The 12,184-nt window shown below is 38.9% G+C and overlaps 1 protein-coding gene across 3 annotated transcripts in view; it reads right to left on the bottom strand.

Annotated features, from left to right (window-relative positions):
* Positions 1–882: 882 nt before the first annotated feature.
* Positions 883–12,184, bottom strand: part of phactr2 (phosphatase and actin regulator 2) — a 39,351-nt gene continuing 28,049 nt past the window's right edge. For all 3 annotated transcript variants that reach the window (XM_078272836.1, XM_078272838.1, XM_078272837.1), the window contains exons 5-12: positions 11,046–11,577; positions 10,650–10,825; positions 9,912–10,068; positions 9,487–9,542; positions 7,299–7,360; positions 6,695–6,832; positions 4,249–4,325; positions 883–2,634 (exon numbers count right to left, since the gene is read on the bottom strand). In XM_078272836.1, coding sequence (XP_078128962.1) covers positions 2,619–2,634; positions 4,249–4,325; positions 6,695–6,832; positions 7,299–7,360; positions 9,487–9,542; positions 9,912–10,068; positions 10,650–10,825; positions 11,046–11,577 — 1,214 coding nt within the window. In that variant the 3' untranslated portion in view covers positions 883–2,618. The remainder of the gene's footprint in view (positions 2,635–4,248; positions 4,326–6,694; positions 6,833–7,298; positions 7,361–9,486; positions 9,543–9,911; positions 10,069–10,649; positions 10,826–11,045; positions 11,578–12,184) is intronic.

Here is a 12,184-nt window from a genome sequence, read left to right as displayed (position 1 = left end):
TTTTCAGCCAACATCTCCTTTATAGTCCAAATATGCTGGGAGGAAAAAAAACGTTTTTTGTTTAAATCTTATGTGAACATCCACGCCATGTTTTTTTTTTTTCTGTCCCCATTTTCTATATTAGTCCTAAAATATTTTGGAGAGGAAGTTATCGGTTCAGGTTCTCTCTGTCCTTCTGCATTTCACCTCTGACTTTTCTGAGCTTTATTTTACTGATAGCTCAGCGAAACATTCTGGCATTCACAAAGAAACAAATAATCATGAATTGATCCCCTTTACATTTGGGGTTTACAAAGCATTGCATTAACATACATCTTGAGTATTTGGAGCATGTTGAAGCATACAATCTATAAATGCACCAAAGATGAATGGCCAAATCATCTCAGCCATGTTGCTAACAAACCATTAATCTACACACACTAACATTTCTGTGTATCTGCACATTTAAACAAAGGCAAATCTTGAGTGTAGTTAAGTTGTTGTGCAGCCAACTGCATTACCTATTTATATTTATTCTCCTCCCAAGAAAAATTAATTCAGACTTGAAAGTCTAAACATCTTTCCAGGAGTGCACAAAATACAAAAGCATTGGAGTATAAAATGGACCAAGATATGCATTGTGCTGCTTCATAACCTTCCTTGTCCCTGCTTAAGTATACACGTATCTATAACGCGTATCATAATTTTAGTTTTGCCTTACATGTGATATTAAAGGAAAAGTTTGACATTTTGTGAAATACTCTCATTCACATTTTTGTTGAGAAGATTGATACCACTCTAATGTCTGCGCTATTTATGGTGCTACAACCAGCAGGTGATAAGCTTAGCTTAGCATAAAGAACAGAAACAGGTAGAAACAGCTAGGTGGCTCTGTTCAAAGGATAAAGTCTACCAGCACCTCTTAATAAACATAGTCTTTAATATGTACAAAAGCCGAAATGTGAAAAGGAAGGCTAGTGATTACCCCCTGCTCCCAGTGTTTATGCTAAGCTAAGCTAATCACCTGCTGGTGGAATCGATCTTCTCAGCAAACACTCAACAAGAAAGTGAATATGTGCATTTTAGCGCTGCAACTAATTATTATTTTGACTGTAGATCAATCTACTGATTATTTTATCTATTGATTAATCGTGTCATTTAAAAAATGTCAGAAAATAATGGAAAATTTCCATTATAACATCCCAGAGTTAACATATTAAAATTGCCTGTTAATACGATCCGGTCCGAATCCTAACAGTATTCAGTTTGATGTCGTATATGATAAAAACTGCATTAAATCCCTACCTGTTCAGCAATGTCTTGGACATTTTTGCTAAAAATATATGAAATTATAAATCGATTATGAAAATAGTTGCAGATTAAGTTTTTGTAAATTGTCTAATTGTTTCAGCTCTACTGCATTTCCCAAAACGTTTATCAATTCCTTTAATTGAGGTGCATGTTAGGGCAAGGTGTAAAAGGACCACTTGTGAGCAAGTCTCTCTTGAGGGTCACAGGCTGACAGATTAAATTGCAAAAGCATGTTCAAGGAAATGGAAAATTAAGTACTTCTCGACTTCCTCGAGAGGCCTTTAGATTGCTTCAGTGGTGACACTCTCAGTGCCTGTTCTCTATTCATAAATCCACCATAGGAAGTTTGCCAAACAAAGTCAAAACTTTCAAATAAGAAGACCAGCAAACAATCAAATTCCTGCTTTTTCTTTGGCACCATGTCTCTCTGAGAAAGAGCTCCAGCCAAAAGCCTAAAATGAAAACTGAAGTAACAGCAAAATCCAGCACTCTGTGAACAGAGGTTTGCACATAATAACTCAACACAAGATATATAATAGTATGTGATCATTGTGTGCGGATTACAAATAGCTGTGATGGCAGAGGGATTTTCATTGCACTTCACTATTAAAGCCTCAGGTGTCCACCGATCCCTCAGCTTCAGCAGTTATAAATATACCACTTGCAGATTATTCTTCATCTATATACACGTCTTCATCCTCACAGTCTATAACTCTTATGATATAATGCCCTCTAGTGGCAATATACTTTAAATATGTCTAAAGATAACTCCGAGAGGCACATCGGAGCAGAACAATCTGCCTCTCCTCCCCTCTGATCTATGACACAGGCACTGACATCAGCATGCAACCATCCAATCACTCCCATTTCCTGTTCTAGGAGGATGCCCACATATGGCCATTTGGCAGTTTATGACAAGGCATACCTTGGCAAGTACGCTAACACTTTAATACAACTGAGCCACATTCACTACTAAGATTTTGCACATTTTTCCTCCCTGGAACCTCATGACAAGGCCTGAAGTAACAAAAAAACAAAACAAACAAAACACATAAAAAAAACCCAGCAGGTTCTGGCCATCTACAATAAATAATCAGAGTGCTATACACACCACTGTTCTGACTATAGATATGTGCAAATGTTTCACGGATGGCCAAGGCCTTAAGACACACCTGTAACTGTCACTTTAGACAGAAATACATATCATCAGGCGCAAGAGGATCCCAAAGCAAAGTGGACTAATCTGTGTACTGAGGATCTGGAGGACCGGGAGACTGCTGGGGACCGGAGAGCTCGTGGTGCCGACTTCCAGCTGACAGTGAGAACGCTTAGGGCCGATGGAATCTAAAAATACAAACACACAGGCTTAGTTTAGGAAAATACAATACACACACAAAATTATAGAATTAATCAATATAAATGACATTGTTTAGCCATTCTTGTTGCTGTTGCTCACTGCAGAGCAAAGATATACAGGAATAGCACAGTTTAGGGTTACATGGGTTGCAATCAAATTAGTTTTAACAAATGACGTGTTGGTTTTTATTCGTTCTAACTTTTTTTTTAAGTGACATCTCTAAACCAAGAAAGTGCTTAATCAAGCAAGAAATATTCATGGCAAAATTAGAATATGCACACTGTTTCATAATCCAGTAATACATTCAATTATCTACTGTTGTGTTTTGATCAGATATGGATCTTCACCAGGGACAAAAACACTCCTCAAACACCCGCCCTTCGAAAATGAATTTATAGTCACTTTGAGCTGCAGCTAATTGCTTTAGAGAATGAAAATCGTTTGGTGTAATGATGTTTATATGATGGATCTAAATGCTGCAGCAACAGATAAAGGCGCTATTGGTTTCATTAGTTTTTATAGAATACAAAAGATAAGATAAAACGTTATTTATCCAAAGGGAAATTAATGTGTAGCAGTTTCAATACAAGGTGGAAGAGTGCAACTATAAAAGTCTAAGAGGACAATAACAATAAGGTGCAAATCCAAAATATATACAATGCCAAAAATCAGGTTAAAAGTATGGGTCATAAAGATATAAACAGGTCTCTGTCTCAAATTGCAATTTTACATTATATATATATATATATATATATATATATATATATATATATATATATATATATATATATATATATATATATATATATATATATATCTCGATATAATCAATCGATTATAATATTTAATCGCAATTAATCACAAATGTATCTGTTGTAAATGTACTTTAAAAAAGGGATATTTTTAGGGATATAAGTTTTTAATGCTCTTATCAACATGGAAGCAGACGAATATGCTTGATTTATGCAAATGTTTATTATTATTGCAACAATCCAAGATGTGAGAGAAACTGTGATGGCTCGGTGGAGGCTATGTGCGACGAAAGTCATATGCTCGAAGTCATATGCTCGAACGGGAGTTGCCTGTCCGCTGCAATCATGTTGCATGCAGTGGTCAGTGTGCTGATGATATATACTTGTGTGCCTCTAATGCAGCTTGACAACTACTAACGCAAACAGTGGAAGTAACAAATATTGACACATTTCTACTAAAGGTAAATCCACATTTAACTGACATTAGTGAAACACTGTTGTTTTTTTTGGAAATATATTTAATTAAAAAGATATATTAGTTGTTACTGGTGGACTTAATCTCTCTGTGTTCTGTACAGCGATACAATATAAAACCATTACCCACAGATCTAATAACATATGAGAGAGAGAACCTTGACTTTATTGGCAATCATTGCCTCAGGCTAATGAACTGGAGTCGACCCAGGTGTGTATATCATGACTTTAATGTTAGTTGAAATGGCTTTGGGTGATTAGAGTAATATATTAAATATTGATCAATGTGAGCTAATAAACAGCAGGATGTACAGTGATAAATTACAAGTGCGAGTTATCGTCAGAGTTGGCTAAGGGGTGAAGGTCATCGAGTACCTGGTGAACTGTTTGCTGTCTTCATGAACCTCCATCTCTCGGCTCTTAAACTCATTCAGCTCCTTACGGATAGCAGCCTGCGGGGCAGAACACACACACACACACACACTGATAAAAATGCACCTAGCAGGACAAGGCCACCTGTTCTCCCAATACACACACACACACACACACACACACACACACACACACACACACACACACACACACAACATCAAAACAAGACTTCACTTCAAGGAACTACTCACAATTCAAAGTAATGTAATGTAACGTTGATAGTCCACAGCAGCAAACATGTGCATTGTTCTTTGTTCTCTTAGGGCATGATTTTGTTGATTTAATTTTTTTCTGTTATTAAACAACATAAATGATAATATACAGGATTATTGTATTCAGAAAGTTAGTAACAAACTCTTGAAAACTGAGCCTTGCATTTGACTGGCAACAAAGATCCCTCAGGTAACGTGAAGTCCTGTCGCTTTCCTCATACAACATTTGTGCCACCCTCTTGCACTCAGTCACTTGTTCTTTGATGGAAATTAAAGTCTGTGAGGGTTCAGTGTTCAGGAGGTCTATGGTCTGTGATGCTGTGTAGTTCTAAACATCAACAGCAGAGGGCAGGTTTGACATGGAAACTGCCCGCCTGCACACCCTGAGGGCCTTTCTCCTTCTATTAGGTTTGTAAAGACATGATTTGTACAGTAGATCTGGTAGATGCATGCACTTGTTTTTTTTTTTTGTTTTTTTTTTTTTTTAATGTGTCCCTGTGCAACAAGAGAGGTCCACAAAAATAAGGGTTTCTGAGTTTGAAGGGGGAGAACTGCACAGAGCCCTGACATCAACTCCAAGCACCACTTTTTTACAGTGGCTGAGACGGTTCAACACAAATATAAAAGCTACAACACAAACACAAAAGCCACAACACTACGCAAAAGCGACAACACAAATACATAAGCGACAATGGAAGTGAGTGTGTTGTTGACAAACGGAGCCGGCAGATGAGCAGGAGGAAAGTTCTTGTATGTTTGAGAAGTAAGTGAAACATGGTTCCTTGCTAATTATGATTACTATCGCTACGTGATTGTCACAAATAAGCAATGTTGTTCAATATCTTTTTTTAATTTCATATTTATGTACTCTGCCATTTAGGCTACAAAGCTACAGCTATAACGTTATCTAAAATGGCGCCCAGCGTCTATTAACGCGCGAGTGCTACGTTTAAAGTCTATAGTTTGTCACGTTTAGTGAAGCTGCTTAAATCACACAAATATTATATCCCACTGTTACGTGCTTGTAACTTGTTAACCGTATCTATCTGGTTATTGATCAGCTCCCAGCGGCAAATTCCCTCGGTATGGTTGGTTTGGAAAGTGTGTGTGTGTGTGTGGGGTTATGGTTACAGTAAACACATGTTTAAAGTGAATGCTAATTGTGTTAGCTTCAATATGTAGCCTATTACAGTGTAAGGAGCATAATATGTCATACATACACACGTACATGGGTTGGTCTGAATGAAATTTTAACCATGACCTTGCTTCGTGCTTACTACTGGAAAATAAAATAAGTAAATAAATAGAATTCAGACTGTGGACTCTTGTGTTTACACTGTATTTAAAGCCATGTAAAAGGCTTTGTTCATAGACTCTATATTACCATTTGTTCAGTTTATGGTTTTATTGCATGTCCTCAGTCTTACCCTACAAATAGGCACACACACTTTCCTTTGTACATACATATGAAAATACAGAGATATTGAACAACATTTATGACAATCATGTAGCAACAGTAATCATAATTAGCAAGCAACCATGTTTCACTTACTTATCAAACATACAAGAACTTTCCTCCCGCTCATCTGCCGGCTCTGTTTGTCAACAACACACTCACTTCCATTGTCGCTTATGTATTTGTGTTGTCGCTTTTGTATTTGTGTTGTAACTTTTGTATTTGTGTTGTGGCTTTTGCATTTGTGTTGTGGCTTTTGCGTTGTAGCTTTTGCGTTTGTGTTGAACCATCTCAGCCACCATACCTTTTGGATGATCTGGAACACTGACTGTGACAGTGCCAGACCTCGCTAATGCTCTTGTGGCTTAATGGGAGTAGATCCCTGCAGCCAACATTTTGTGGAAAGCTTTCACAAAGGCTGTTATAGCATCAAATTAACGCCTACGTTTTTTACAAGTTACATATTTTACAATCACATATGGGTGTAATGTTCAGGTGTCCTCGTACTTTTGTCAATGCAGTCTGCTTTGACATCCTTTAACCACGTGTAGTTCACTTGCTGATATAAAGCTGAATGTTACAAATGTATATGAGCATGCATAACTAACTAGTAACAGGTTGGTAAGGGTTGAGAACATAATAAGAAAAAAAAGTAGTCAACCTATCAAAGAATATAACAAAATCATCAAGATTTTACAATGCAGCATATTAAGTGTAGCACCTTGTCAGCGGGAGTAAGCCGTGTCCAGGGTTTGTCTGCCCGCCGGTCATAATCCTTGGCGTCCGTTACCTCCACATACTCGTTAAAACGCAGGATCCTGCGAGCGACAAGCTCTGCCACTGTAGGCCTCACACTCAGCTACACACACACACACACACACACACACACACACACACACACACACACACACGTTGGACAATAAACATCAAAAATCAAGAATGGTCTTCATGTTTTTCTTTTTAGTTAGTTATATTAAAGTCTTACATACTGTACATGCCTATATGCTTATGTTTCATTTTATTATTGTACCCTATATTGATTATGTAAAAGGTTTCTGGGAAGCAAATGTCATCTATAATCACAAGCGCTAGAGACAGAAAGCAGCCAACTTCTCCACTGAAAGTTGCAGTTCTATCTGTGTCCACTAGAGGGGCTGATCTCTCCGCACGAAGCATCTTTTCTGCCTCCTCACGTGACTTATAAGGTGGGGCAAAACATTAGCAACTAAATATAGACTCACAGTGTCATTTCTGTTCTTTCTGTGTGTGTGTGTATGTGCGCGTGTGTGTGTGTGTGTGTGTGTGTGGTTTGTGGTTTACAGTACCTTTCTGGAGAGTCTTCTTTTAATCTCTTGCTTAGCTTCTTGCTCCTCTGTTTCATTCTTTTCTGCATGCAGAGAACCAAGAGAGTCATTTCACGCCTACTGTGTCTGCAACGAGCTTCTGCTTCTAATTATAACAGCAAGATGTGATCCCCCTATATTAAAGTGTGTCCATGGATGTGAAGCAACAGCTAAAGGGGAAGTTGTGTCCTTTGCTTTCTTCTAGAGACAGAATGTAGCCTAAGAGTTACATCTGTAATGCATTCTCTCTTAGTCAAATAGAAGCCGTCTGAGATTTGCAGCACAGAAACCACAGTCACCTAATTCCTCCTTCCCATAATCAGAACAACTGTGTAGCACTACTTTTTTCTTTCTTTTTCTCTTCCTAAATGAAATGTCACTCAATAAATCTCCGTCATCCTGGTCTTCATGCTGTACACATCAGAGGCTGGCTTTATTTTACCTGTGTTATGACCAGACTGAGGCTGTGTTACACTGTGAACCATGACACTTAAAAGTATCAACCGCTCCAGATGGATGCCATGCACTGAAGTTGCAAACCAACTGGTTGCAAATTCTTGGTGCAAAAGTAAATGCATCCTAACTTTCTCTAGAAACACTCTTTATGTCAATAGATCAGTATCGCTACACCAGTCAGTTGCGAAGGTGAAAGTTCATCCTAGCAGTTTAACAGCTGTTGTATATTTAATGTGTTTAGTAACAGCCTCAAAGTACTGAATGTGTCCATTCATGGATAAACTGTAGTCACAAAGGGATGAACATGATCAGAAACCATGTTCAGATATCTTCAAGTTCTTTTGTAGTCATGTTATACTGTTGGGTATGTAACAACTTGTGATGTGTCCAACTATGTATTAAAATATTTCTAAATTTGAATTTCCTGTGTTGTAGTATCCACTGACTGCAAACCAGTGATTGTGGGCTGCTATTTTCTATTTACTTTCCAGTTAGCATAATGCATATTTACTCAGTCTTTAGTAGGAGAAAAAGCAGTTTGAACTGGTTCAGTTAGGCCAGGGGCAAAATGACTTTGAAATTATAATACATAAGGCTTAAATGCTTCTTTTAGGTCTCTAAAATGCAAAGTTGGTGCAAAAACAAGCCAGCAAACCCTCCAGCAGAATGATTTAGGCCCTGCTGGGTAGCATTACACACAAATGTCATTGACCATTTCACAGAGTCTATTTAACATTTATCGGGGCTAGTCTTTAGTGTGTATTGTGCACAATAAAGCCCAACTAACTGACCTGAACTAACTTTTATTAATGTGGTGTACTGTGAACAAAAGAAAGGAGAAAAAATAAATAAATAAATAAACTATAAATGTCTATAAACCCAATTTTGAGGCAGTCTGTAAAGTAATACAGGCATCCGTGTGACTGAGCACAGCACAACATCAGTTCAATGTAGGAGACATAAAGTACAGCTTCTAATAGACTGTAACTCATAATTTAAAACAGACATATGATCTGTCTCAGCTATCAGATTATTAAGACAAACAAGGTTGTATCGGGCAATCTGTTGCTGTCACAGCTGGAACACCACAATAACCTGGAACCTCTCATTTCTTGCTCAGATATGGAACTTTATGTTAGACAGAGACATATTGTTTTGCAATAATGACCTACGTAGACCTTCTCTTTGTGTGAAGAATAAAAATGACCGCTTGACAGAAAATGAAATCAGAATTGGCGAGAACATTTTATGAGTCACTTTTACTAAAGCCATAATGAATGAATGTGCATCTTTAGAAACATGTTATACTGCAGGAAACTACTACAACAAAAGCAATTTTTTAAGCAAATCCTATCTCGGGATATCGTTCGCTAATGTCAAGCTTGAGAGATAAGACCAGGGCTGCATATTGCATCAGTGCTTATTATCTCTTCCCGTGTTACTACATTTTTCACTGGCATGTAAACACATTCCTACTACTGTATGTATCAGATGAGGTTGTGCAACACTGTCAGCATGCTTAGCATTTAAAATGTGTTGGGTATGAATGAAAATGTGGCAAGTTTGAAAATTAAAGAAGCAGCAACTGCACACACATTTCCATGCAACCATATTTACTTTTTGTGATATTACTATTCAAGTTTCTAAACATCACGATAACCATAAACGTGTATCCCATCACCACTCAGTTTAATAGTATATGTCAGAAACTTACGCCTGAGGATGTTTCTCTGCTCCAGCTCCTCTGTGGTGGGTCTTTGGCTCAGGCGCCTGAAAAGAGAAAACTGTTTTCACGTACTTTTCTACAAAGAGCAGATAATAGTTGATTTAAACATCACACTGACTTTAGAAAAAAAATAATATATATATACACTTTCTTTTACACCCTTTTCTTGTTGTTAATCCAAAAGGCTGTTTGCCACCAGCCTTTCCTCCTTATCTGGTAGAAAAGGCCAAACTAAACTTCAGCACAGATTTTTACTGTGCAACATTTGTACCAGTACACCGCCCAAAACTACACCAAAAAATAATTAACCTTCTCTGTTATTACCCCCACAGCTCCGCGAAAATCTAATATGAAAATTCACACCCAGCTACATTTTCACAGCATGCTGAGCGTGTGTGAATGGGAGTGTGTACCTGACTAGTTTGGAGCCTATTTTCTGGCGAAGCTCATTTCTCTCCGTCTCGGAGCTCCGCGGCAGAATGTTTTTCTCTTCCAGCTCTCTCTTGCTGGGTCGGTTCCCCAGCTTGATGTTTAGGGTGTCTCGTCGGCGGATCTTAATGGCCAGAGCGCCTGGAACAGAGACGCAACAGGGAGAACTAGTCACAGGCTTCTTAGGGGCCTTGAAACAACCTGCATGGACAATTAAGATGCAACCACAGTAATGGCAGCATGTTTACGTCCACTGACAATCCAGATTAGCCTACAGCTAAAAATGTCAGCCGTTTAGGGGATTCTAGAGCCGGCATGCTTAGCATTTACTATCATGACATCCTCAAAGTCACTATGGTCTGTTCTTAATGTTTCAGTGCTTAACTGAACCCTAAATGATACTTAAGAACACCGGCCCGGTTTATACCACAAACTGCAGGTGCACATGACTGACTTGGAATGCACAAATTGTGTGAAAGTACAAGAGGAACCTAATGAACTAGTGACTCAGTGTACTCTCAAGAGCATGCATCACTGTGTCAAAAGTAAATAAAAACCTAGAGCTGCTCGTGCTTTCCAGTTTTTAGCCAGCGTTTACAAAATAAATAAATGCCATGTACAAGGAGCTTCTCTAAAATATCCGTACGAGTTCTGCAGGCGACATTGGCGTTTTTCTGTGGCTCTCCATTATTGTGTGATGTGTTACAAAACTAATGCCATACTGGTTGTGTACTCGTCTTCCTCCTCGTCTTCCTCCTCGTCGCGGTACAGGATTGGTCCATCAGAGTCAGAGTCGCTAGTTTGGCCGTCTCTCGGCCTATCAGGGATCACCGTCACCACGGCCTGCTCCGTGTTCACACTGAGGCCCTGTGGCTTTTCAGCGTGGCCTTCTGCAGACCTGCAGGAAAAAACAACAAGACAAATCCTGAGATCTGTGTTACTGCATACAATGAATTAAAATGAGAGATTGTCAATCATCATTTCAGCACTTGTGTGACTACAGTAAGACTACTGTGTAGATATTTAATGTACTCTATAAAAAGTATAAGAAATGACATGCAGAGAAGATAAACATAAGGAATGTTTCACCAACTCTCATGTCCTTACTACATTTTTACCTCCGGCTGTTCTCCACAGCAGGCTCTGTTTCTCCTTTCTTCTTTTCTTCTTCTCCTCCCTCCCCTCCCGTTCTCCCCCGTTTCTCCCCATGTGAGCTGCTGTCCGTCCGTCCCTCTGTGAAGGAAGTGTCCTCTGTAGCAGTGTTGATATGTGGAGGCTGGACAGCGGGTTCAGGAGCCATACCATTGTGGGTGTCCTCACTCGCAGTAGAGGCATTGGGATCAGATTTAGACTCTAGATCAGGTTGAGAAGCAGCCTGAGTTCCATCTGCCTCATTGCCTGAGGCTTTAGATGAGGCTGGCTTGGTGTCTGAGGAAAGGGGCGAGGATTTTAACTCCCCAGGCTGGCATGGAGTCTCTGCAGGGGCCTTTTGGGGTACGTGGGAAGAGATGGGAGTGTTTGATTTCCGGTTGCTCCTTGCATCAGTCCCCTCAGTTTGTGCTGCAGAGTCCTTTGATGCACGAGAATGAGGGATGGAGGTGTGGGTGTTTTTTGTTGTGAATCCTGTCTTCTTTGGATGGGAGGATTTGGCTGAGGAGAAGCAGGAGCAGGAGAAAGAGGGAAGGGAAAAATTAGACTTTTTCTTTCCTCCAGGTACTCTAGTTTCCTCCCACAGAAGAAATGCAGGTTACGTTAACAAAAACTCAATTGTCTGCAGTAAAGTCCAGCTCAGATCACATTAAGGCATATTTCTTTGCAGTCAAAATATATACACTGTTAAGAATCTTTTTTATTATTAAAAAGGTAGGAAAAAAAGGTGTTTGAGGAAATATCAGAAATGCTCCTTTTTGTCTCAACTGTCTGAAGGGGCGTGTCTGTGTGTGTGATTGACAGCAGGCTTAGCTCCGGTGGGGGAACAAGAGAAAAAGTTGATAAACTGCAGCAAACAAGTCATGGGCAGACAGCATGTTGTTTTAAGTATAACTGAAGAGTAAGGACCACACCAACATCTAATCATGAAACTAAAAAAATATAAAATATAAGTTTCTCTTCTCGTTTCTGATTTTTACACAAACGAGAACACAGCGCATATTATTTACAGAGCAGATGTGTATGCTGTAGCAGAAAAAAAACTAACTTTAATTTCTGTATGTCCATAGGGCTGCAACTAATGATTGTTTTAATTACTTAATCCATT

This window comes from Sander vitreus, chromosome 17, assembly GCF_031162955.1.
Source record: "Sander vitreus isolate 19-12246 chromosome 17, sanVit1, whole genome shotgun sequence".
Classification (NCBI taxonomy): domain Eukaryota; kingdom Metazoa; phylum Chordata; class Actinopteri; order Perciformes; family Percidae; genus Sander; species Sander vitreus.
Note: the sequence above shows the minus strand (reverse complement) of the source record. Positions and strands in the feature narration are given on the sequence as shown.